Source organism: Microcaecilia unicolor, chromosome 11 (genome assembly GCF_901765095.1).
Source record: "Microcaecilia unicolor chromosome 11, aMicUni1.1, whole genome shotgun sequence".
Lineage (NCBI taxonomy): Eukaryota > Metazoa > Chordata > Amphibia > Gymnophiona > Siphonopidae > Microcaecilia > Microcaecilia unicolor.
The window spans coordinates 132,891,852-132,915,933 of record NC_044041.1 but is presented as its reverse complement, the minus strand read 5'-3'; the positions used below and the strand labels follow the sequence as shown (position 1 = coordinate 132,915,933).

At 48.2% G+C, this 24,082-nt stretch overlaps 1 protein-coding gene across 1 annotated transcript in view; it reads right to left on the bottom strand.

The window, feature by feature from the left end:
• Window positions 1-24,082, bottom strand: part of SART1 (spliceosome associated factor 1, recruiter of U4/U6.U5 tri-snRNP) — a 244,084-nt gene that overhangs the window by 156,972 nt on the left and 63,030 nt on the right. Inside the window, exon 9 of the mRNA XM_030219089.1 lies at window positions 1,794-2,000. Within this exon, the coding sequence (XP_030074949.1) occupies window positions 1,794-2,000 (207 nt within the window). The remainder of the gene's footprint in view (window positions 1-1,793; window positions 2,001-24,082) is intronic.

Below are 24,082 nucleotides of genomic sequence, written 5' to 3'. Positions count from 1 at the left end.
CGGGGGTGGGAGGAATAGCACCTTAACCCTTACGCCAGCTCCAAGCTGGCATAAGGCACTATTCCGCCCGCAAGATCAGAGCACAGTGCTTCGATCATACGGGAGGAATACCAAAGAGCTACATTATAATTTAAATGAACTCTGCAGTATTCCCCGTCATATGGGTATGACCCCTCCAACCATGCCAGTGACGCTAGTGACTTCTAGTGCCTATATTTACCTTTGATCACTGTGGCATGAATGAGAGAAGGAGCCCACCTGCTGACTGACCATTCCAGAGAGACCACCTGCCAGCTGTGGTTCCTTTCTCTCAAAAATTCCTACAGCCTGACTGCCCCATCTACAACATCCTGAGTGAAAGAGCTGTTTGTCTTCACGTCAAGTTGTATCTCTTTCTTTTTTTAGTGCTTTGGGGAGTTAGAAGTCCTAATCAGTTCAGGACTAGGGCATATGCGTGTGTTCTCTACCCTGCCTTGTCAGGTACATAAATACTCAGTACTTTACCATCATTTTTGGTATATTAGCATAAGTGCATTGTCTCTGATTTATACTGTTTTACTGCTACCAAATAATAAATGGGTTTTTACTTTTCTACAACATCTGAGCCTTGTGTCTTTATCAGTACTATAGGCTATAAGAATTTGGATCTAAGCTCAGGGGAACATCTTACTCTAACCACAGTGCTAGCTTTCATATTTTTCCTGGCTGCCTGACCTCTAACTGAGGCTAGGTAGTTGTAGTTTTAGCCCTACACATTGGCCTGACCAAGTATGGCTATTCTTATGTTCTAAGCAAAGCTGCTCAGCTTAAACAAATGTTTTCCATAGACAGGATTGATAAGGCATTCAATCCCTGCCACCTTTCAGCCTTGGAACTAACTGAAGAGCTGAGAAGTATAAAAGTGTAGGATTAGTGATATTCATGTTTTAGTTGCATAAGAGTGTCAATGCTATCCATGTGATACTATAACCACTGAGAATTTTAGAACAAACAGTCTTGACATCTTATGAAATAAAAATAAAATCAATAGATCAGCCTATAAGTCTCTGATTCTGTAAAACAGGATTGTCTCTCACATTTCTCTTCCTGATGTCCACCATCCGGACGTGAAATATTTAGAAAAAGTTTTTTCACGGTTTTAGCTGTTTTGTCCTTTTGTGTTTTTTCCCCTCCATTTTTGAATGGAGTAGACATAGAAACAGAAAAATGAAGGCTGATAAAGATCATATGGCCTACCCAGTCTGCCCATCCATGCCATCTATGTACTTCCCAACCCTCCAGATCCCACCAGAGGTTGCAGCAGCCATTTTGAGATTGGAGCTGGTATGTTGCCTTAACTTTACCACCAGACCACAGGTAGGGGGAACTGGAGGTGCGTGGGGGAGGATGCAATGTGTGGCAGCGGTGCCCCAATGTGTCCAGATCATGACATTTTTGGTTATCCAACAACCAGTCAGTTCCATTTATGTCAGGTAATAGGGACTCTGTATTATATAAATTATATAAATGCACACACACACACACACACACACATGTATGCACGGAAATACATAAATATATGAAGAGCTACAATAAGATTTTTTTGGCCAGTTTGGTTTTCAGTTTTTACCTCTCCTCTTCAGTCCAAGGCCACAGTGGTTCTCTTTAGGCCTAGCCCAGCAAGAAAAGTCAGCTACCTAGGAATTTTCCTCCTTGCCACCCTGAACCTCATGCCATCATCGAGAGAAGGAATATCTGACTACTGTTTCCTTGGACACACAACAAAGGGTAAAATGGAAGGGAGTACTGCCTACCATTTCTTCAGGGGTGTAGTACTCTGAGGCCTGACGGAGTTGTGGCATATCCAGTGTCTGGGCCTGCTTCCACAGGGCATCCCGAATGCTTTGCAATTCTTTCTCCCAGGAGCCATCTGCCACCCCTCCCGAATCCAGTTTGAATGATTTCTTCTTCTCTCCATCAATCTCCTCATCATATTTGGAAAGAATGGTCTTCTGCTTGAACTAAAACAAGAGAGGGGAAACAAAGAAATCAAAAATACAATGTCCACATTTACCAACAAGCTTCTTAAAGCATCAGATAAAAGAACAATGTATTAACTCTTCAGTGAACTCAATTGATACGTGTAATACATGAAACACAACCTGAACAGTTTGAGAGATCTTCAGAGACTCATGCAGTTTCAAACCAATATGTGGAGCATAAATATAGCATGCACAGCAGGTTTAGCAGAGGTGGTGCAAGGCAATTTGTTGCCTGAAGAGAGGGACCTCAAGAACTCAAAATAGGAAGGGATCTGGTAGCCCTGCTTCTAACTGAGCAGCTCCAATAACCAGCACAGTCCAGTATGCATTTGCTTAAAAAAGCATAAGTTCTCTATATTCACAATGTGCTGCTCAATTCAAACAGATACTCACTGAACAGTATGGGAAGGAGAGGAGTGGCACTGTAGGTAGTTGGAGCTGAGACACAGGGCAAGAGCAGAAGCAAAACTTGGGGCCTAACAATGGTAAAATTATGTATAATCATACCTGATAATTTTCTTTCCATTAATCATAGCTGATCAATCCATAGACTGGTGGGTTGTGTCCATCTACCAGCAGGTGGAGATAGAGAGCAAACTTTTGCCTCCCTATATGTGGTCATGTGCTGCCGGAAACTCCTCAGTATGTCGATATCAAAGCTCCATCCGCAGGACTCAGCACTTAGAGAATTACACCCACGAAGGGACACTCTGCCCAGCTCACCACCGCCGAAACGGGGGAGGGGAATTAACCCAGCTCATCCCCACACAAGTGGGGGAGGGGAATCCGTCCAGCTCATCCCCGCGGAGCGGGGGAGGGACACCACACCCGCCGATGCGGGGGGATCTGGCTTATCCTGCAACCGCGGGAGGAGCTGACTGACCCTAACACCGCCGAAGCGGGAGGGGTACAAAGCTGCCCTACAGCCGCACGAAGCGGGAGGGAGTGCCGGCAGAATTTATGTCTCAATCCAGCCCCGTAAAACGGAGGGGAGAGGAATGCAGCAGCTCACTGTAACACAAACTCGTCTCAACTCTTGAAGAATCCAAGTGAAAGAAGAACACGAAGTCCTCCTGAAGTAACTGAAGGCTAAACTTGAACCCAAAATTCAACCAGAATATAAACAGTACAGATATCTGGGAGGGGCTATGGATTGATCAGCTATGATTAATGGAAAGAAAATTATCAGGTATGATTATACATAATTTTACCTTCCATATCATCAAGCTGATCAATCCATAGACTGGTGGGATGTACCGAAGCAGTACTCACCCAGGGCGGGACATAGAAATCCCTGACCTCAACACTGAAGCTCCAAACCGGGCCTCCGCCCGTGCAGCCACAGTCAAACGGTAATGCTTGGAGAATGTATGAGCCGAAGCCCCCGTTGCCGCCTTGCATATCTCTTCCAAGGAGACGGATCCGGCCTCTGCCATCGAGGCCGCCTGAGCTCTCGTGGAGTGAGCCTTCAGCTGGATAGGCGGCACCTTCCCCGCGGCCACATAAGCCGCTGCAATGGCTTCCTTGACCCATCTTGCCACTGTAGGCTTAGCAGCCTGCAGACCCTTACGAGGACCTGCAAACAGGACAAACAGATGATCCGATTTCCGGAAATCATTGGTCACTTCCAAGTATCTGATGATGACTCGTCTCACATCCAGATATTCAAGAGCGGAGTACTCCTCTGGGTAGTCCTCCCTACGAAAGGAAGGGAGACAGAGCTGCTGATTCACCTGGAAGCGAGAAACAATCTTGAGCAGGAAGGAAGGCACTGTGCGAATAGTCACTCCTGCCTCAGTGAACTGCAGAAAAGGCTCTCGACATGAGAGCACCTGGAGCTCGGAAACTCTTCTGGCTGAAGTGATAGCCACCAAAAAGACTGCTTTCAACGTCAGGTCTTTCAGAGATGCCCTCGACAAGGGTTCAAAAGGCGGCTTCTGCAATGCTCTTAGCACCAGGTTGAGATTCCACGCAGGCACCACTGAGTGCAGAGGAGGGCGCAGGTGATTAACTCCCTTGAGAAAGCGCACCACATCTGGCTGCGAAGCCAGGGAAGCACCCTTCAGGCGGCCCCTGAAGCAAGCCAGAGCCGCTACCTGGACTTTAAGGGAACTGAGCGACAGGCCTTTCTCCAGACCTTCTTGCAGGAACGCCAACACTGAAGAAATTGGAGCAGTGAAGGGAGAAAGTGAGCCTGCTTCACACCATGCTGCAAAGATACGCCAAACCCTGGCGTAAGCAGTAGAAGTAGAGCGCTTCCTCGCTCTCAGCATAGTGGCGATGACCTTGTCTGAGAAGCCCTTCTTCCTCAGACGCTGCCGCTCAATAGCCAGGCCGTAAGACCAAAGGGAGAGGGATCCTCCATCACCACGGGACCCTGATGTAACAGGCCCTGCTCCACTGACAGCCGCAGAGGATCGTCGACTGAGAGCCTGATCAAGTCCGCATACCAGGGACGTCTGGGCCAATCCGGACCCACCAGGATTACCCTGCCAGGATGCTTTGCCACCCGGTCTAGCACCCTGCCCAACATGGGCCAGGGCGGGAACACATAGAGGAGCTCTTGTGTCGGCCACTGTTGGAGAAGAGCATCTATTCCCAGGGATCGAGGGTCCCGTCCTCTGCTGAAAAAGCGCGGCACTTGGCAATTGGCCGATGACGCCATCAGATCTAGGCTCGGCTGGCCCCAGCGCTTCGTGATGTCCAAGAACGCCTGAGCAGATAGTTGCCACTCTCCGGACTCCAAGGTATGGCGACTGAGAAAGTCCGCTTTGACATTCATGACTCCGGCAATGTGGGCCGCTGAAAGCTGCTCCAGGTTCGCTTCCGCCCACTGGCAAAGACTCATAGCCTCCTTGGCTAGAGGGGCGCTCTTGGTACCTCCCTGGCGGTTGATATAGGCCACAGCCGTGGCATTGTCCGACAGGACCCGTACAGGCTACAACACCAGTACCGGGATGAACTCCAATAACACCAACCGAATGGCTCTGAGTTCCAGGAGGTTGATAGACCACTTGCCTCTGCAGGAGACTAGAGCCCCTGCGCTGTCCTTCCCAAGCAGTGGGCTCCCCAGCCCATCAAAGAGGCGTCTGTCGTGACGACAATCCACTCCGGGGTCACCAGAGGCAATCCTGCAGACAACTTGTCTGTCTGCGTCCACCAGCTCAGCGCCTTGCGCACTGCTGGGTCCACGGGAAGGCGCACAGCATAATCCTCCGACATCGGAGTCCAGCGCAGCAGCAGAGATAGCTGTAGTGGTCTCATATGAGCCCTGGCCCAGGGCACTACTTCCATCGTGGCCGTCATAGAGCCCAACAGCTGCACGTAGTCCCAAGCCCGAATAGGAGAGGCTACTAGGAACTAGTCCACCTGAGCCTGAAGCTTGACAATCCGATTGTCTGGCAGGAACACTCTGCCCACTTGGGTGTCGAATCGAACTCCCAGATACTCCAGGGACTGAGTCGGGCGCAGCTGGCTCTTCTTCCAGTTGATGATCCATCCCAGGGAGCTCACAAGAGCAACTACCCGGTCCATAGCTTTGCCGCACTCTGCATAAGAGGGGGCTCGGATCAACCAGTCGTCCAGATAAGGATGGACTTGTACTCCTTCCTTTAGCAGGAAGGCCGCTATGACCCCCATTACTTTGGAAAAGGTCCGCGGAGCAGTAGCCAACCCGAAAGGGAGGGCTCTGAACTGGAAGTGTCGTCTCAGGACTGTAAAACGCAGAAAGCGTTGGAGAGGAGGCCAGATGGGAATATGCAGGTACGCTTCCTTGATGTCCAAGGAAGCCAAGAACTCTCCTGCCTTCACTGCCGCTATAACAGAGCGGAGAGTCTCCATGCGAAAGTGCCTCACTTTCCAGGCCCGATTGACCCCTTTGAGGTCGAGGATAGGCCGGACAGAACCTCCTTTCTTTGGAACCACAAAGTAAATGGAGTAACGTCCCTTGCCAATCTGATTTTTTGGCACCGGAACGACCGCACCCAGGCGGATCAGGTTGTCCAAGGTCTGCTGCACTGCCACAGCTTGACCGGAGACTTGCAGGGAGAGAGTACAAACCCGTCTCTTAAGGGTTGGCAGAACTCTAGCTTGTAGCCGTCTCTGATGACTTCCAGCACCCACGCGTCTGAAGTTATAGTGGTCCACTCGCCCAGAAACGAGGACAGCCGTCCTCCAATCTGCACTGGGGCGTGGACCAAGGCCCCGTCATTGGGTACGAGACCCTGGGGGAGGACCGGAGGTAGCACCTCCGGGACGGCGGTCTCTGCGAAAGGAATGCTGCTTGGGGGAGAAATTCCTCTTGAAGGAAGAGGGGGCAGAGGAACCCGACTTGCCCGGGCGGGTACCGACGGGCTTCCAGCAACCGTCCTCTGGAGGTACCGGGACGAGTACTAGCCCGCGCCCTGACCTCTGGTAATTTCTTGCCCTTAGACGTGCCGAGATCGGTCACGATTTTGTCCAGCTCGACCCCAAAGAGCAGCTTGCCTTTAAAAGGCAATCTAGCCAGGCGGGATTTAGAGGCGTGGTCAGCAGACCAATGTTTCAGCCAAAGCCACCGCCGCGCAGAGACTGTCTGAGCCATGCCTTTAGCTGAGGCTCTCAAGACATCATACAGCAAGTCTGCCAAATAGGCTAAGCCCGATTCCAGGGCCGGCCAATCAGCCCTCAAGGAAAGATCCGAGGGGGAAGCCCGCTGCACCATAGTCAGGCACGCCCTGGCCACATAGGAGCCGCAAACTGAGGCCTGCAAACTTAAAGCAGCTGCCTCAAAGGACGACCTTAAGGCCGCCTCCAATCTTCTGTCTTGGGCGTCCTTTAGGGCCGTGCCACCTTCCACCGGCAACGCCGTTTTCTTAGTCACCGCAGTGATTAAAGAATCCACGGTAGGCCACAGATAGGCCTCACGTTCACTCACAGCCAAAGGATAAAGGCGGGAGTTTCCGGGACATCCCATTGAGCCACAATTAAGGTGTGCATGGCATCATGCACATGGAAGGATCTAGGCGGGCGCTTCGTCCCCAGCATAATGGCAGAGCCAACAGGGGCTGAGGGAGAGACGTCCTCCGGAGAGGAAATCTTCAAAGTGTCCATGGCCTGTAACAACAGGTTGGGCAAATCCTCTGGGCTAAAAAGCCGCGCTGCAGAGGGGTCATCCGCTCCATCCGAGCGGGGATCTATCTCCTCCAAGGAATCCGCAAAGGACCGTTGGGAGACCTCAGACACGCTGCCCTCATCTACATCGGAGGAGACAAAGTCCTCCAAGGCCTGGAAATCAACCCGAGGGCGTTTACCTCTGGGAACCTCAACCTCTTTATCAGAAGAGGGAGCAGGGGCAGCGTTTGCATGAGGAAAGCCTGATGCAGCAGCAAAACAAACTCGGGGGAGAAACCCCCCAGACTGTGCACTTCCGCAGCCTGGGCAACAGCCCTAGACGCACTCTCAACCAGCGCTCGCAATAGCGGGGGAGAGACATGCTGCGCATCCAAAATGGCGTCCGGCGCGAAACTCCGCGAAGGAGCCGCGCGGGAAGAACGGCGCTTAACTTTAGCCGCTTTGTGCCGTCGCCCAAATTAAGGGCGTTCATGGCATTAATGTCTCCAACCTCAAGGGCGGCCCACGAAGAAGCCGTCCGAGCCGCGTGGCCGGCCAAGATGGCGGAGGCGAGGAGCGGGGGATGGGCGTTTATGGCGGGAAAAAACCGCCACGCCGGAGGAACGACCGGGACATTCATCGGTCACTAAACTGTCACCCATCAAGGGCGAATCAGGTTGTAAAACCCCCGCATGCGCCCTCGCCCTCCGACGCCATATGCCACGAGGAGAAGAATCGGGGAACCCCCTGCCCGCTATAAAAAGGTAAAATTACCTGCTTGCCGCTCCGAGCTGTAACGAACTGGTGTCCCAGTGAGTAGCTGCAATGAACGTTTAAAGAAACGTCGAATTAAACGCCTTTAAAGACATTTAAAATTTTTTTTTTTTTTTTAAACGGAGCCAGCGGGAGGGGGGAGAAAAGGAGGGACCTGGCACCACCAGGTTTGCACTTGCTCAAAAGAGCCCTCAACCCCAGGCCTCAACAAAACCTAAGGATTAGGCTTGGAGGCCTAGCCAGAGCTGCTGCTGTGTGTGACCACCACCTGCTGAGATAGAGAACATACTGAGGAGTTTCCGGCAGCACATGACCACATATAGGGAGGCAAAAGTTTGCTCTCTATCTCCACCTGCTGGTAGATGGACACAACCCACCAGTCTATGGATTGATCAGCTTGATGATATGGAAACTCCTAATTCTTCATACACAGGGGTCTTCCTAGTATACAGGTTGGTGGGGACGGAGGAATAGGAAGATGTCCACTGAAGACCCATTCCCCCCATTCCCTGCCAACATAGTATAATCACTAATCCAAATTAAGACTCCTTCCCCTAATCTACAACATTTCTCCACGATCATTACAACTACCAGAGCTGTAAACTACTGACCTAATGAGGAAGTAACCATTTACCAAATATTGTGTGATGTTACTATAAGAACAAAGCCTAAATCTTAATAAGCCAAACACATGCTAGAGTCTGCGAATTAAACACTCATCCCGTTCAATGTTTATTAACTTCACAACCATTTGTGGCTTTAAAGGGGTGGTAAAAACCAGCTGTCCCATTTGAAAGTCAAAAACTTTAGATGAAGTTTTTGCAAGGAAGGGGATCTATTTGATTATTAACACTCAAGTATTCATATAATTCCCCCTAAGGAATATTAAAAATGATTCAAGACATATCTTTAACTGCATTTTTATGCACAGTGCTAAGTGAAGCTGAAATAAAATGTCTGACTTGCTTATAGGCCATCAAGTCTCTGAAGGAACCTAAATTACTATCCTACCCCAATTCTCAGAAACAGGAGAATGCCCTGTAAAGAACAGATTGCCCACTTTGCTCCCTTTCTCCAAGGAATGGCAATAAGGATTCTCTCCAACAACGAAACCGTGATGGCCCCACAAGAACAGGCAAGGGGAGTGGAGGAGTGGCCTAGTGGTTAGGGTGGTGGACTTTGGTCCTGGGGAACTGAGGAACTGAGTTCGATTCCCGGCACAGGCAGCTCCTTGTGACTCTGGGCAAGTCGCTTAACCCTCCATTGCCTGCCATGAGTGGGAAAGCGTGGGGTACAAATGTAACAAAAAAAAAAAAAAAAAAATGTCTGCAAGTAGCTGGAGAATTAGCTCTCCTATTAAGCTGGGCACAGAAACAGACCATATAGCAAGGGTAGAGAATACTCAAGCAGAGACTACTTAAGCTGGCACGTTAGACCCAAGAGAATGTAAGTTGTCAAACTTGGCCTTCTCTGTGATTTATGTACTTTATTTTTTGAAACAGTGTGGAAAAGAAATAAAATTGGCTTGGGGGGAGTGTTGGATTCTAGATCCCAAATAAATGCTGAAGGACTGTTTAGCCAAACAGCTGAAGGCAGTAGTGAGATATGAATGTGTGGACAGATAACCACGTTGCAGCTTTGCAAATCTCCTCTATGAAGGATAATTTTAGATGGGCTACCGACGCAGCCATGGTTCTGATGTTATGAGTCATGACATCACCCTCCAGAGTCAGCCCAGATTAAACGTAAGCGAAGGAGATGCAATCTGACAGCCAACTGGATAATGTGTGGTTTGCCAATGGCTGCCCCCATCCTGTTCAGGTCAAAAACAAGAAGCTGGGTGGACTGTTATGGGCTTTAGTCTGCTCTAGATAGAAGGCCATGGCTTTCTTGCAGTTCAACGTGTACAGTGTGCTGTTGCCAGGAAGGGCAAGAGGTTTGGGAAAAAAATGTTGGCAGGACAACTGACTGGTTAAAGTGGAATTCCAGCATTACTTTAGGAAGGAACTTAAAATGCGTGCAAAGAACTACTTCCAAATGGAGCGGAGAAGTGGCCTACTGGTTAAAACACTGATTTTGACATCCAGAGGAGGACGGTTCAAATCCCACTGCCGCTCCTTGTGATCTTGGGCAAATCACTTAACCTGCCATTGCCTCGGGTACAAACTTAGATTGTGAGCCCTCCAGGGACAGGGAAATACCAAGTGTACCTGAATGTAACTCACCTTGAGCTACTACTGAAAAGGTGTTAGAATACTTTGTTATGATGAAATCTCACGTAAAGTGGATCTGCGAGCCAAAGTATTCTTGGTGGGCTCTCAGATAGGATACATTCTGCGGTTGGAAAGAATCCAAACAAATTTTCCACCAAGAGCATCAAAATTAAGCTCTCGGCTCCAGGAATTACTTACACAGGAGCTACTATTTGGGTTTCTGTGACCTGGATTGGCCACTGGACTAGATGGACCATTGGTCTGACCCAGTATGGCTATTATTATGTTCTTAGAAGCCAATGCAGTCAAACTCATTCCACCAGGGGAAAAAGAGAAGGAATTCTACTCTTAAGTACTTCTTGCTTCCCAAAAAGACAGAGGGATTTTGTTCCATCTTAGACCTAAAAGTGAGCACTGAACAAGTTCTTATTAAAGCAGATGTACAGCATGGATTCCCTTGGCACTTTATTTCCCATGATTCAGGTAAATTATTGGCTATGCTCTCAATTATACAAACGTACCCAGAGGAAGGAGCATTGCTTTTAACCTTTTTATCTGTTGGAGTCATGATGAAATTTGTAATTTTCTACCTTTAGCCAAACTTCTAGCCAATCAAAACCTGAATCCCTACATATATGCTGACGATGTCACGATTTACATCCCATTCAAACATGATCTAAATGAAATCACCAACGAGATCAACCAAAGCCTCCAAATCATGCATTCCTGGGCGGATGCATTCCAGCTAAAACTCAACGTAGAGAAAACACAATGTCTTGTACTCACCTCACAACACAACAAAAACAACTACTCCACCATAACCACACCATACTGTTCTCTCCCCGTCACACAAAATCTAAAAATTCTAGGAGTTACCATTGACCGAAACCTCACACTCGATGCTCACGTGAAGAACACAACGAAAAAGATGTTCTACTCTATGTGGAAACTCAAGAGTAAAACCTTTCTTCCCGAGATATATCTTCCGTACCCTGGTACAGTCAGTGGTAATAAGTCACCTGGACTACTGAAACGCATTGTACACTGGCTGTAAAGAACAGAATATCAAAAAACTCCAAACAGCCCAGAATACCGCTGCCAGACTCATATTTGGAAAAACTAAATATGAAAGTGCAAAACCCCTAAGAGAGAAACTTCACTGGCTCCCACTCAAGGAACGCGTGGCGTTCAAGATATGCATGACTGTACACAAAATCATCCACGCAGACGCCCCAATCTACATGCTAAACCTTGTGGACTTGCCTCCCAGAAACGCCATAAGATCATCCCGCAAATTTCTCAATCTGCACTTCCCCAGCTGTAAAGGACTAAAATACAAGCTGATACACGCCACCAACTTCTCTTACATGAGCACGCAGTTGTGGAATGCATTACCCACAGTCGTGAAAGCTATTGACGAAATAACCAACTTCCGCAAAGCTTTGAAGACACATCTTATTTATTTACTAGTAAAAAAGCCCCGTTTCTGATGCAAATGAAACGGGGGCTAGCAAGATTTTCTTCTGCGTGCATGTGGGAGTGTGTGTGTCCCTGCCCTCTGCCCTCTCTCCCTTCCCTCTGCTCTCTGTCCCCTCCCCCCTCGGAGTAGAGTCCTTCAGTGTTAAGTTTCCTGCTGTGTTTGTGTTACAGAGATAGTGAGGGCTTCTGCCCTCTCTGAGTCCTTCACTGTTACAGAGAGAGCGATTTGATTTCATGCTTTGCTGTGTTTTCCTTCACTGTTTTGAGCGAGGGCGGGGCAGACACTCATGGGGAAACCAGATATCTCTCCCCCTTCACACTTCCGGCTGGAGGCTTCATTTAGAACGTTGGTGGTGCCTTTATATATAGAGATTATATTTGTATCCCGCACTTTCCCACTAAAAGCAGGCTTACATTGTAATAGGCCTACAAAGGGAACCCATAGCCTTACAAAATTACATCACCAACCCACCCAGTTATTAAAGTCCACCTTCTATCCTGCCTAACACCTTCCTTCTTTCCTACCTCATTTAATCTTTGTACATTACTAATTGTATCTGATATCATGGAATGATTGTCATAACCAAACTCTGTAAGCCACATTGAGCCTGCAAATAGGTGGGAAAATGTGGGATACAAATGCAATAAATAAATAAATTTTCCCTGACACAGCCATTTCAAGGTGAAAACATATTGGGAACAGATGTGAGCTTTTGAATTTTAAATAAAAACCATTTATCTTCTTATTACGTCTGCCTCTTTTATCCTCCACTTTGGATTTGGTGGAACATTTGCCTTGTTGTTTTCTCATGCTAAAAAGTAGGCCAGGATAATGACTTCATGGTATCAGTATTTATTTATTCAGATTTTGCTCACACCTTTTTCCAGTAGTACCTCAGGTACATTCAGGTACACTGGGTATTTCTCTGTCCCAGGAGGGCTCACATTCTATGCTTGTACCTGAGGCAATAGAGGGTTAAGTGACTTGCTGTAATGGAAGTGAATTTTAAAGATTGTTTTTCAGCTCTGTCTTGACCAACCAGTGCACTCGGGGTCTGTATTGTTGATTAGAAGTAATTCTGTTTAAAAATGGTTGTTTTAACATTGATTGTGTGAAAACAAGTTGGAATGTGGAAGAGGAGTATGGCGCTTGCTTTCCAGCTCCAGCCTGGCCACCTGGAGTTGGAGAGCATGTGACCACGTTCCCACAGTATGGCTTGTTTACCTAGACAGAGAAGCATTCTGTAATTTTCCTCAGCTCTGAACATGAGTTCTGAGCCTAATAAAAAGGGGAGTTTCTTTCAGTGAAAATCGGGAGCTCATCTGTAACGTATGTACTGCGCAGAGGATCTGTTTCTGGTCTAAAAAGCTCCTGGCTTTTTCTGTAACGCCCCCCCCCCCCCCCAGATGATAAGAGCATGGATGATGTAAGGACCAGTGATGATTGTATGTAAAGTGTATTATTGCTTCCTTTCCTGGTCTAAGAACTCTTAGATGTAGAGACCAGTGATGTAATGATTGTTTATGACTGTATATAGCTAATCATTGTAGATTTTAGCTCCTCTAATAAAGGTTTCATTTATCTAATACGAATCCAAAAGAATCCACAGTAATTACTGAGTAGCCTGTGTTAGTGAGATAGGCTGTAAATTCATAGCAGTACACTTGCCCAAGATCACAAGGAACAACAGTGGGATTTCAACTGGCCACCTCTGGATATCAAAACTGGTGCTCTGATTACTAGGCTACTCTTCCACTTGATAAGATCTACAACCTCTTCTATATTGTCAGTAAAAAGACTGTCACCCCGTCATGGGACATCTGCCAGTTTTTCCTGAACCACAGGTTCTAGGTTTGAGACCTGCAGCCAAGCAAGTCTGCACATCCTAATACCCATGATGGAGTCCCTGAATGCCACATCAAAAGCATCATTAGATGCCTAAGCTATGAGCTTTCTGCTCTCCTGCTGCTTGGTTACTAGCTGACAAAGTTTCACAGATTTCTTAATGGGTAGATTATCTGCAATCTCCACCACATTGCACACTAAGTTTCACAAGCGCAAGATCATGAAGAATATAAAAATCTATATAGGAGGCTACCATAGCATTCTAAAATACTTTTCCTCCAAAAGGACTCCAAGGTGCGAGCCTCCCTCCCCGGAGACACGAAACAGCGATTCTTGGAGTTCTTGGCTATTTTGAGAGCACATCTGACCATCATAAAATGGTAAGACAGCTGGAGCTTCTTGAATCCAGGAGCCTTTTGGACTCTATACACAGAATTGACCTTCTTGTGAATAGGCTACACAGCGAAGATGGTCTCCCACTGCTTTATCTGTATAGCCTAAAGGATTCTGTTCCCAGGCATTATCACAGAAGAGGCAGCAAAGTTGAGTATGTTCAACATCTCAGACCTAGGCTCACCCTCAACATCCAACTGAAATGGGATAAAGTTGCCATCTCCCATATGAACTCAGTAAAGGAGAGTTCCTTTGGGGGGGAGGGGTCTTTCTCCTTTCATGGGGAGGGATACCAAGGGACCCTTCCTCCAAAAGGACCTCTGGCTCCTGGTCAGACTCCCAGGAGTGGTCCAAATCAGACTCACAGAAATACTCAGGGACAGGAGGTCCTCCTGTGCTTTTCTCCTGAAGGACTGGACAATGACACTGCCTTGATTGGTGTCAAATCCGAAGCCCTTAGGGGCAATCAGGGATGATAGTGATTCCTCAGTATCACATCAGCTAAGGCAACATCCCATTTCCTCCTGGAGCACGGTTCAGATCCAATCCTTGAGGTCAGCTATCGGTATACGCTAGGACCCAGCTAATACAGTCATATCTTTTACAGGTATTGGGACCAAACCAATAGCCTGGTCTCAGGTTGAAAGAATCTGGCACAGCTGCCCCAAAGACTTGAAGGGGAGATATCCTCAATGTGGATGCTTTTCAGATATCGATGATGTCGATGCCCCGCTGCTCTCATAGTAAACATAGTAACATAGTAGATGACGGCAGAAAAACACCTGCATGGTCCATCCAGTCTGCCCAACTAGATAAACTCATATGTGCTACTTTTTGTGTATACCTTACCTTGATTTGTACCTGTCCTTTTCAAGGCACAGACCGTGTAAGTCTGCCCAGCACTATCCCCGCCTCCCAACCACCAGCCCCTCCTCCCACCACCGGCTCTGGCACAGACCGTATAAGTCTGCCCAGCACTATCCCCACCTCCCGCCACCGGCTCTGCCACCCAATCTCGGCTAAGCTCCTTAGGATCCATTCCTTCTGAACAGGATTCCTTTATGTTTGTCCCACGCGTGTTTGAATTCTGTTACCGTTTTCATTTCCACCACCTCCCGCGGGAGGGCATTCCAAGCATCCACTACTCTCTCCGTGAAAAAATACTTCCTGACATTTTTCTTGAGTCTGCCCCCCTTCAATCTCATTTCATGTCCTCTCGTTCTACCTTCTTCGCATCTCCGGAAAAGGTTCGTTTGCAGATTAATACTTTTCAAATATTTGAACGTCTGTATCATATCACCCCTGTTTCTCCTTTCTTCCAGAGTATACATGTTCAGGTCATCAAGTCTCTCCTCATACGTCTTGTAATGCAAATCCCTTACCATTCTCGTAGCTTTTCTTTGCACCGCTTCAATTCTTTTTACATCCTTCGCAAGGTATGGCCTCCAAAACTGAACACAATACCCTAGGTGGGGCCTCACCAACGACTTATACAGTGGCATCAACACCCCCTTTCTTCTGCTGGTCACACCTCTCTCTATACAGCCTCACAACCTTCTAGCTAGGGCCACCGCCTAGTCACACTGTTTCGTCGCCTTCAGATCCTCAGATACTATCACCCCAAGATCCCTCTCCCCGTCCGTACCTATCAGATTCTCCCCGCCTAACACATACGTCTCCCGAGGATTTCTATTTCCTAAGTGCATCACTTTGCATTTCTTCGCATTGAATTTTAATTGCCAAACCTTAGACCATTCTTCTAGCTTCCTCAGATCCTTTTTCATGTTTTCCACTCCCTCCCAGGTGTCCACTCTGTTACAGATCTTAGTGTCATCCACAAATAGGCAAACTTTACCTTCTAACCCTTCGGCAATGTCACTCACAAATATATTGAACAGAATCAGTCCCAGCACCGATCCTTGAGGCACTCCACTACTCACCTTTCCCTCCTCCGAGCAAATTGCATTCACCACCACCCTCTGGCTTCTGTCCGTCAACCAGTTCCTAATCCAGTTCACCACTTTGGGTCCTATCTTCAGCCCATCCAGTTTATTTAAGAGCCTCCTGTGGGGAACCGTGTCAAAAGCTTTGCTGAAATCTAAGTAGATCACGTCTATAGCTCGTCCCTGATTCAATTCTCCTGTCACCCAATCAAAGAATTCAATGAGATTCGTTTGGCACGATTTCCCTCTGGTAAAACCATGTTGTCTCGGATCTCGCAACTTATTGGCTTCCAGGAAATTCACTATCCTTTCCTTCAGCATCGCTTCCATTACTTTTCCAATAATCGAAGTGAGGCTTACCGGCCTGTAGTTTCCAGCTTCTTCCCTATCACCACTCTTGTGAAGAGGGACCACCTCCGCCGTTCTCCAATCCCTCAGAACCTCTCCCGTCTGCAAGGATATATTAAACAAATCTTTAAGAGGACCCGCCAGAACCTCTCTGAGCTCCCTCAATATCCTGGGGTGGATCCCATCCGGTCTCAACACCTTGCTTCAATGGGAACCAATGCTGATGCTTTTTTTTTTTTTTAAGTTTATTTAAACTTGTATAAAAAACAAAATTGCAAATACAACAGCAACAAGTTGTCATCCAAAGATATTGCAATGAATGCTGAAAAGAACCCCCCATCAGATACACAACTCCCCCTACCCCCAACAAATCCCCCTGTTATCAAAAGAAGTACAAAACAACAATAACTCCCCCCCACACACACCTATACCCATAGGAGCCAACTTTTCAAAACGATTGAGGGTGCTGAATTTTTTTTTTAACAGGTGGTGCATTCCCCCCTCCCTCTACCCTGTCCCCCCCCCCCCGAGTTCCAGATCCACCTCCCTCCCTCCCTCCCAGTTCCAGGGCCCCCCCCATCCATCCCTTCCAGTTCCAGATTCCTTCCCCCACTCCCTGTTCCAGGGTCCTCCCTCCCTCCCAGTTCCAGGGAAATCCTCCCTCCCTCCTTTCGAGTTCCAGGCCCCCTCCCTCCAAATTTTAAAAGTCATCTATCTTACCTCTTCGGGGTTAGGGCAGCAGCAGCAGTGAAAAGCATGCAGGCTTGGCTTGGTGCTTAGTTCAGCTTTCCCGTCTCTCTCTCTCTCTCAGCTCTGGCCCCGTCCTTGCGGAAACAGGAAATGAGGGCGGGACCAGAGCTGAGAGAGAGAGAAGGGAAAGCTGAACTAAGCACCGAGCCAAGCCTGCATGCTTTTTACCGCTGCTGCCGCCCTAACCCCGACGAGGTAAAATAATGACTTTTAAAATTCGGAGGGAGGGAGCCTGGAAGGGAGGAGGGAGGGAGGGAGGGAACGAACTTCCGGTGGGTGGAATATTGGGGGTGCTCGAGCACCCACAGAGTTGGCGCCTATGCCTATACCCCCCTAGGATTTTGATGGAAGAGGCAGTAATGTTAAATTTGGTAATGAAGAAGAATCTGAATGCAAGGTCCATGTCATACAAGAACCCCAAATTTTATGATAGGATATGATGCGGCCATTCCGGATAGCAGTCAACTTGGACGTCTGATGGATATAATCCAGTTTCTTTTCAAAACAGCATGGAGGCCTGGCAATGTGGGCTGCTTCCAGGCTACCGCCTGCACTAGCTTGGTAGCCACAAAAAACATGAGTCACCAGTTTATGAGTGGCAGGCTTTACCCCATAAGGCTTAGAGTGCAGGAGACAGTGATCCACCTTCATGGGGTAAGAAATTTAAATGAGGCTGGTAACAAACTTCAGCACCATAGTCCAATATATAACTGTGCTTAAATATGGAGCATCTCTCCCATTTGACCACACTGCATCCAACACAGCGCAGAGCCTTGGCGAAACATCTTAACAAGATGCTGAGGAGTATAGTACCAGCGATAAAGCATTTTATACCCGCTTTCTACCAAGCTGCTGGCTCTAGATACCTTAAGAAGATATTTAAAGGCACATTCCCACTGAGGATATTAATAAGGGGCACCAAGATCCCATTCCCACTTCAAAACATAATGCATATGGGTTTACGATAGGAAAGGAAAGCTTTATATAAACAGAAGATTCCCTCCTTCCACCAACGCTTGCTCCAAGAAAGTCTCTACTAGACCCAACTCCCCCTTCACCCAGAGAATAAAATCTTGCAGTTGATACTAAAATGCATGAGAAGCTCAGAGACCATACTCCTCCTGAAGGTCCTCAAAGGAAAGTATTTCATCCTCCCAAACTTGCCCAAGCTCCCGAAGACCCAAGCCCTCCCAGTGACGATAGCAGGGATCCAAGGTTCCTAGAGTAAAATGAGGGGCCGAGCGAATAGCTCTATGTAAAGAATAGCCATATGTAGAAAAAAAAAGTTCTATCTAGGTTAAATTGTGCTTGGACCCGGCTCCATACCAGCAGAGGCCAGTGAAGCAGGGGAAGGGCTCTCTGGGTAACCTACAATAAAAACCAGCATGGAGGCCACAGAATCGCCCACATGGGAACGTTTGACCAAAAGCTTTTCACGCCTTACAAGGACCCTGAAGCCAATCCGCCAATATCCGGAGGTGTGCTACCTGATAATAGTGATAACAAGAGGGAACTCCCATACCCCCGAGCCCGCAACTGATACAGGACATAACAGAGAACCCTGGGCGGTATTCTCCAAATAAAGGCAAAAACCTTATGCTGTAAACCCGAAAAAACTTCCTCAGAAGGGAAATAGCAAGTGCCATAAATAAATATAAATTTAGGAAGCAGCATCATTTTTACTGCATGAAGGTGGCATATTCAGGAAAGATTTAGTCCTTCCCAGCGTTCCAGCACCAAAAGAGGCTCTCGAAAATTAGAAGAAAAATTAGCTGCATATAGATTGTCTAGACAACGGGTCAAGTGTATATAACGTGGTGCCCACCTAAATGAAAAATGAGATTTTAGGCTGGTCACTTGATGGTCTGCGAGACTGACATTCAAGATATCTAACGTGCTCATATTAATTTTAAACCCAGAAATAGGGCCATATTTCTGCAGCTTGCAACCCTTGAATGGCTGGGTGTGCCTGGATCCTACTAGCAAAGGGCTCGATAGGGCAAAAAGGAGGGGAGACAAAGCACACCCAATCTAGTTCCCCGTTACAATTAGAATGGAAGAGTGTTGGCCATTTGCCCGAACTGAGGCTCAAAAAGCAGTATAGATAAGTGAAGCCAGCTAAGAAAACGACCTCAAAAGCCCACTCAGTCCAGGACTTCAAACAAAAATGGCCAGTGTGCCTGGTCAAACGCTTATTCAGCATCAAGCAACAGCAAAAACATAGGGATCTCTCTAGACCGGGCATTGTAGATAAGATGTAAGGCTCTTCGCACATTATCGAAAGTCTGACAACCATGAACAAAGTCTGACTGGTCTTTATAAATCAGAGTAGGCAATTTGCTAAAATCTTAGTAAAAATTTTATAGTCAGAACCAAGCACTGAAATAGTGTGATAAGAGCTACAAAGATGGGGGTCCTTTCCCAGCTTGGGTAAGCCAGTTAGGGTTGCCAAATTCCATGTCTGTGGGAGTGGGACCCCTCATCAAAAGAGTTAAACACATACAAGAACACCAGGGCCACAAGACTTCAGAAGGTCTTGTAAAACTTATTACCAAAGACTTATACAAGGGCAATATCACTGCTTTGTTCCTGCTGGTCAACCCTCTCCTTATGACCCAAGTGAATGACCCTGCATTTTTTTTTAGCCTTAAGTCTTAGTTGCCAAATATTGGACCATTCCTCAAGCTTCACTAGTCCTTCCTCATGTCATCTACACCTTGCGGGGTCTGTTCTATTACGTGTGGTGTTGACATTGTAAGTAGTATACCAGGCAGTAAATAAATCCTAATAAATAAGTAAATTCCTGTACCCTCTCCTACCTTATCCTCTTTCTCTTCTACTCTCCCTCATCCGCTTAACCTTCAGCTCTCCCTTTGTTTCCTTTCTTTCTCTTTCACTCTTCTTCCTACCACATTTGCTTATTTCCGATCTGACGAAGGGCAACCTTCGAAAGCTAATCAAGAAATGTATTATCTATATAATAAAACTCACCCTCAACGTTCTGAAGACACTGACGTCACTTCCTTCATGAAGGGTTCGTGGTGGTGAAGCCACCGAAATCACCAAGTCTCTGGGCCTCACCCTCGCGTCAAACGTGATGACGTCGAGGGCGGAGCAATGGCGTCACACATCGAGGGCGGAGCAATGGCGTCAGTGGCTTCAGAACAAAGAAGGTGATGAAGATGAAGGTGCGTTGACAAGGTGCGGAGCAATGGCGTCAGTGGCTTCACAACGACAAAGGGGTAGGGAGGGGGGGTTGGGGAGGAAACCCTTGCTAGCGCCCGTTTCATTTGCTCCAGAAACGGGCCTTTTTTACTAGTGTCCCATAAAAAAGGTATCTTATTTTCTTTTCCATGTTTTATTTTGTTTGATTTCTATTGATAACCTTTAAGAGTGGACTAACACGGCTACCACACCACTCTACTCTTCTCCCTAAATTTCTCTTGGAAAGCAGCAGAAGGTAGGCCATGGATCTCTTATAGCTGAAACACTGTTTGTTCCCACAAACACTGCCTCTATCAGCATGTTTCCAGTCCGTAAGCGGTGGCTACAGAAACAGGCAGTGCTGCAGTTGTAAGAGTCCCTTGCAGCCCCTGCTCCCACCTGATTCCCAGCAGTCTCCCTGCAGGCAGGGTCCTTGAAAAGATGTTGGAGAGGAGGAGTAGGGATAACCCAAATGACTGCCCTGTGGTAACCCTGACTCTCCTCAAACATCACTTCTGAATAGGTCAGAGACCAGCGAGTTAGTAAAAGCAAGTGGAGGAAAGTCTGAAAAAACTTGCAGCACAGGGAACTTGCTGCCAGAGGGGTATATAGGAGTACTTGTTGCAATCCATAAAAATTTGACACCTGAGTGTCTCACTTTGTCTAATGATTCATTAGAACCACCCTGAGGTCTAGGGAAAAAATTTAAAGCGAGGGGGAAGGGAAGGGGTATGGACATAAAAAGCGAATGCTACATACCTGTAGAAGGTATTCTCCGAGGACAGCAGGCTGATTGTTTTCACTGATGGGTGACGTCCACGGCAGCCCCCTCCAATCGGAACTTCTCTAGCAAAGGCCTTTGCTAGTCCTCGCACGCCGATGCGCACCGCGCATGCGCGGCCGTCTTCCCGCCCGAACCGGCTCGTGTTCGTCAGTCCCGTACATAGCAAAACAAAGACAAGGGAAGACACAACTCCAAAGGGGAGGTGGGCGGGTTTGTGAGAACAATCAGCCTGCTGTCCTCGGAGAATACCTTCTACATGTATGTAGCATTCGCTTTCTCCGAGGACAAGCAGGCTGCTTGTTCTCACTGATGGGGTATCCCTAGCCCCCAGGCTCACTCAAAACAACAAACATGGTCAATTGGGCCTCGCAATGGCGAGGACATAACTGAGCTTGACCTAAACTTATTCAACTAACTGAGAGTGTAGCCTGGAACAGAAAAAACATGGGCCTAGGGGAGTGGAGTTGGATTCTAAACCCCGAACAGATTCTGAAGCACTGACTGCCCGAACCGACTGTCGCGTCGGGTATCCTGCTGCAGGCAGTAATGAGATGTGAATGTGTGGACAGATGACCACGTCGCAGCTTTGCAAATCTCTTCAACAGTGGCTGACTTCAAGTGGGCCACTGACGTTGCCATGGCTCTAACATTATGAGCCGTGACATGACCCTCAAGAGACAGCCCAGCCTGGGCGTAAGTGAAGGAAATGCAATCTGCTAGCCAATTTGAAATGGTGCGTTTCCCCACAGCCACTCCCCTCCTGTTGGGATCAAAAGAAACAAACAATTGGGCGGACTGTCTGTTGGGCTGTGTCCGCTCCAGATAGAAGGCCAATGCTCTTTTGCAGTCCAATGTGTGCAGCTGACGTTCAGCAGGGCAGGAATGAGGACGGGGAAAGAATGTTGGCAAGACAATTGACTGGTTCAGATGAAACACCGACACAACCTTTGGCAAGAACTTAGGATGAGTGTGGAGGACTACTCTGTTATGATGAAATTTGGTGTAAGGGGCCTGGGCTACCAGGGCCTGAAGCTCACTGATTCTACGAGCTGAAGTAACTGCCACCAAGAAAATGACCTTCCAGGTCAAGTACTTCAGATGGCAGGAATTCAGTGGCTCAAAAGGAGGTTTCATCAGCTGGGTGAGAACGACATTGAGATCCCATGACACTGTAGGAGGTTTGACAGGGGGCTTTGACAAAAGCAAACCTCTCATGAAGCGAACAACCAAAGGCTGACCTGAGATCGGTTTACCTTCCACACGGTAATGGTATGCACTGATTGCACTAAGGTGAACCCTTACAGAGTTGGTCTTAAGACCAGACTCAGACAAGTGCAGAAGGTATTCAAGCAGGGTCTGTGTAGGACAAGAGCGAGGATCTAGGGCCTTGCTGTCACACCAGACGGCAAACCTCCTCCATAGAAAGAAGTAACTCCTCTTAGTGGAATCTTTCCTGGAAGCAAGCAAGATGCGGGAGACACCCTCTGACAGACCCAAAGAGGCAAAGTCTACGCTCTCAACATCCAGGCCGTGAGAGCCAGAGCCTGGAGGTTGAGATGCAGAAGCGCCCCTTCGTCCTGTGTGATGAGGGTTGGAAAACACTCCAATCTCAACGGTTCTTCGGAGGACAACTCCAGAAGAAGAGGGAACCAGATCTGACGCGGCCAAAAAGGGAGCAATCAGAATCATGGTGCCTCGGTCTTGCTTGAGTTTCAACAAAGTCTTCCCGACCAGAAGTATGGGAGGATAAGCATACAGGAGACCCTCCCCCCAGTCCAGGAGGAAGGCATCCGGTGCCAGTCTGCCGTTGGCCTGAAGCCTGGAACAGAACTGAGGGACCTTGTGGTTGGCTCGAGATGCAAACAGATCTACCAAGGGGGTGCCCCACACCTGGAAGATCTGTCGCACTACTCGGGAGTTGAGTGACCACTCGTGAGGTTACATAATCCTGCTCAGTCTGGCGGCCAGACTGTTGTTTATGCCTGCCAGGTATGTGGCTTGGAGCACCATGCCCTGACGGCGAGCCCAAAGCCACATGCTGACGGCTTCCTGACACAGGGGGCGAGATCCGGTGCCCCCCTGCTTGTTGATGTAATACATGGCAACCTGGTTGTCTGTCTGAATTTGGATAATTTGGTGGGACAACCGATCTCTGAAAGCCTTCAGAGCGTTCCAGACCGCTCGTAACTCCAGGAGATTGATCTGCAGATCGCGTTCCTGGAGGGACCAGCTTCCTTGGGTGTGAAGCCCATCGACATGAGCTCCCCACCCCAGGAGAGACGCATCCGTAGTCAGCACTTTTTGAGGCTGAGGAATTTGGAAAGGACGTCCCAGGGTCAAATTGGACAAAATCGTCCACCAATACAGGGAGTTGAGAAAACTCGTGGACAGGTGGATCACGTCCTCTAGATCCCCAGCAGCCTGAAACCACTGGGAAGCTAGGGTCCATTGAGCAGATCGCATGTGAAGGCGGGCCATGGGAGTCACATGAACTGTGGAGGCCATGTGGCCCAGCAATCTCAACATCTGCCGAGCTGTGATCTGCTGGGACGCTCGCACCCGCGAGACGAGGGACAACAAGTTGTTGGCTCTCGTCTCTGGGAGATAGGCACGAGCTGTCCGAGAATCCAGCAGAGCTCCTATGAATTCGAGTCTCTGTACTGGGAGAAGGTGGGACTTTGGATAATTTATCACAAACCCCAGTAGCTCCAGGAGGCGAATAGTCATCTGCATGGACTGTAGAGCTGCTGCCTCGGATGTGTTCTTCACCAGCCAATCGTCGAGATAGGGGAACACGTGCACTCCCAGCCTGCGAAGCACTGCTGCTACTACAGCCAAGCACTTCGTGAACACTCTGGGCGCAGAGGCGAGCCCAAAGGGTAGCACACAGTACTGGAAGTGACGTGTGCCCAGCTGAAATCGCAGATACTGTCTGAGAGCTGGCAGTTATTGGGATGTGCGTGTAGGCGTCCTTCAAGTCCAGAGAGCATAGCCAATCGTTTTCCTGAATCATGGGAAGAAGGGTGCCCAGGGAAAGCATCCTGAACTTTTCCTTGACCAGATATTTGTTCAGGGCCCTTAGGTCTAGGATGGGACGCATCCCCCCTGTTTTCTTTTCCACAAGGAAGTACCTGGAATAGAATCCCAGCCCTTCTTGCCCGGATGGCACGGGCTCGACCGCATTGGCGCTGAGAAGGGCGGAGAGTTCCCTCTGCAAGTACCTGCTTGTGCTGGAA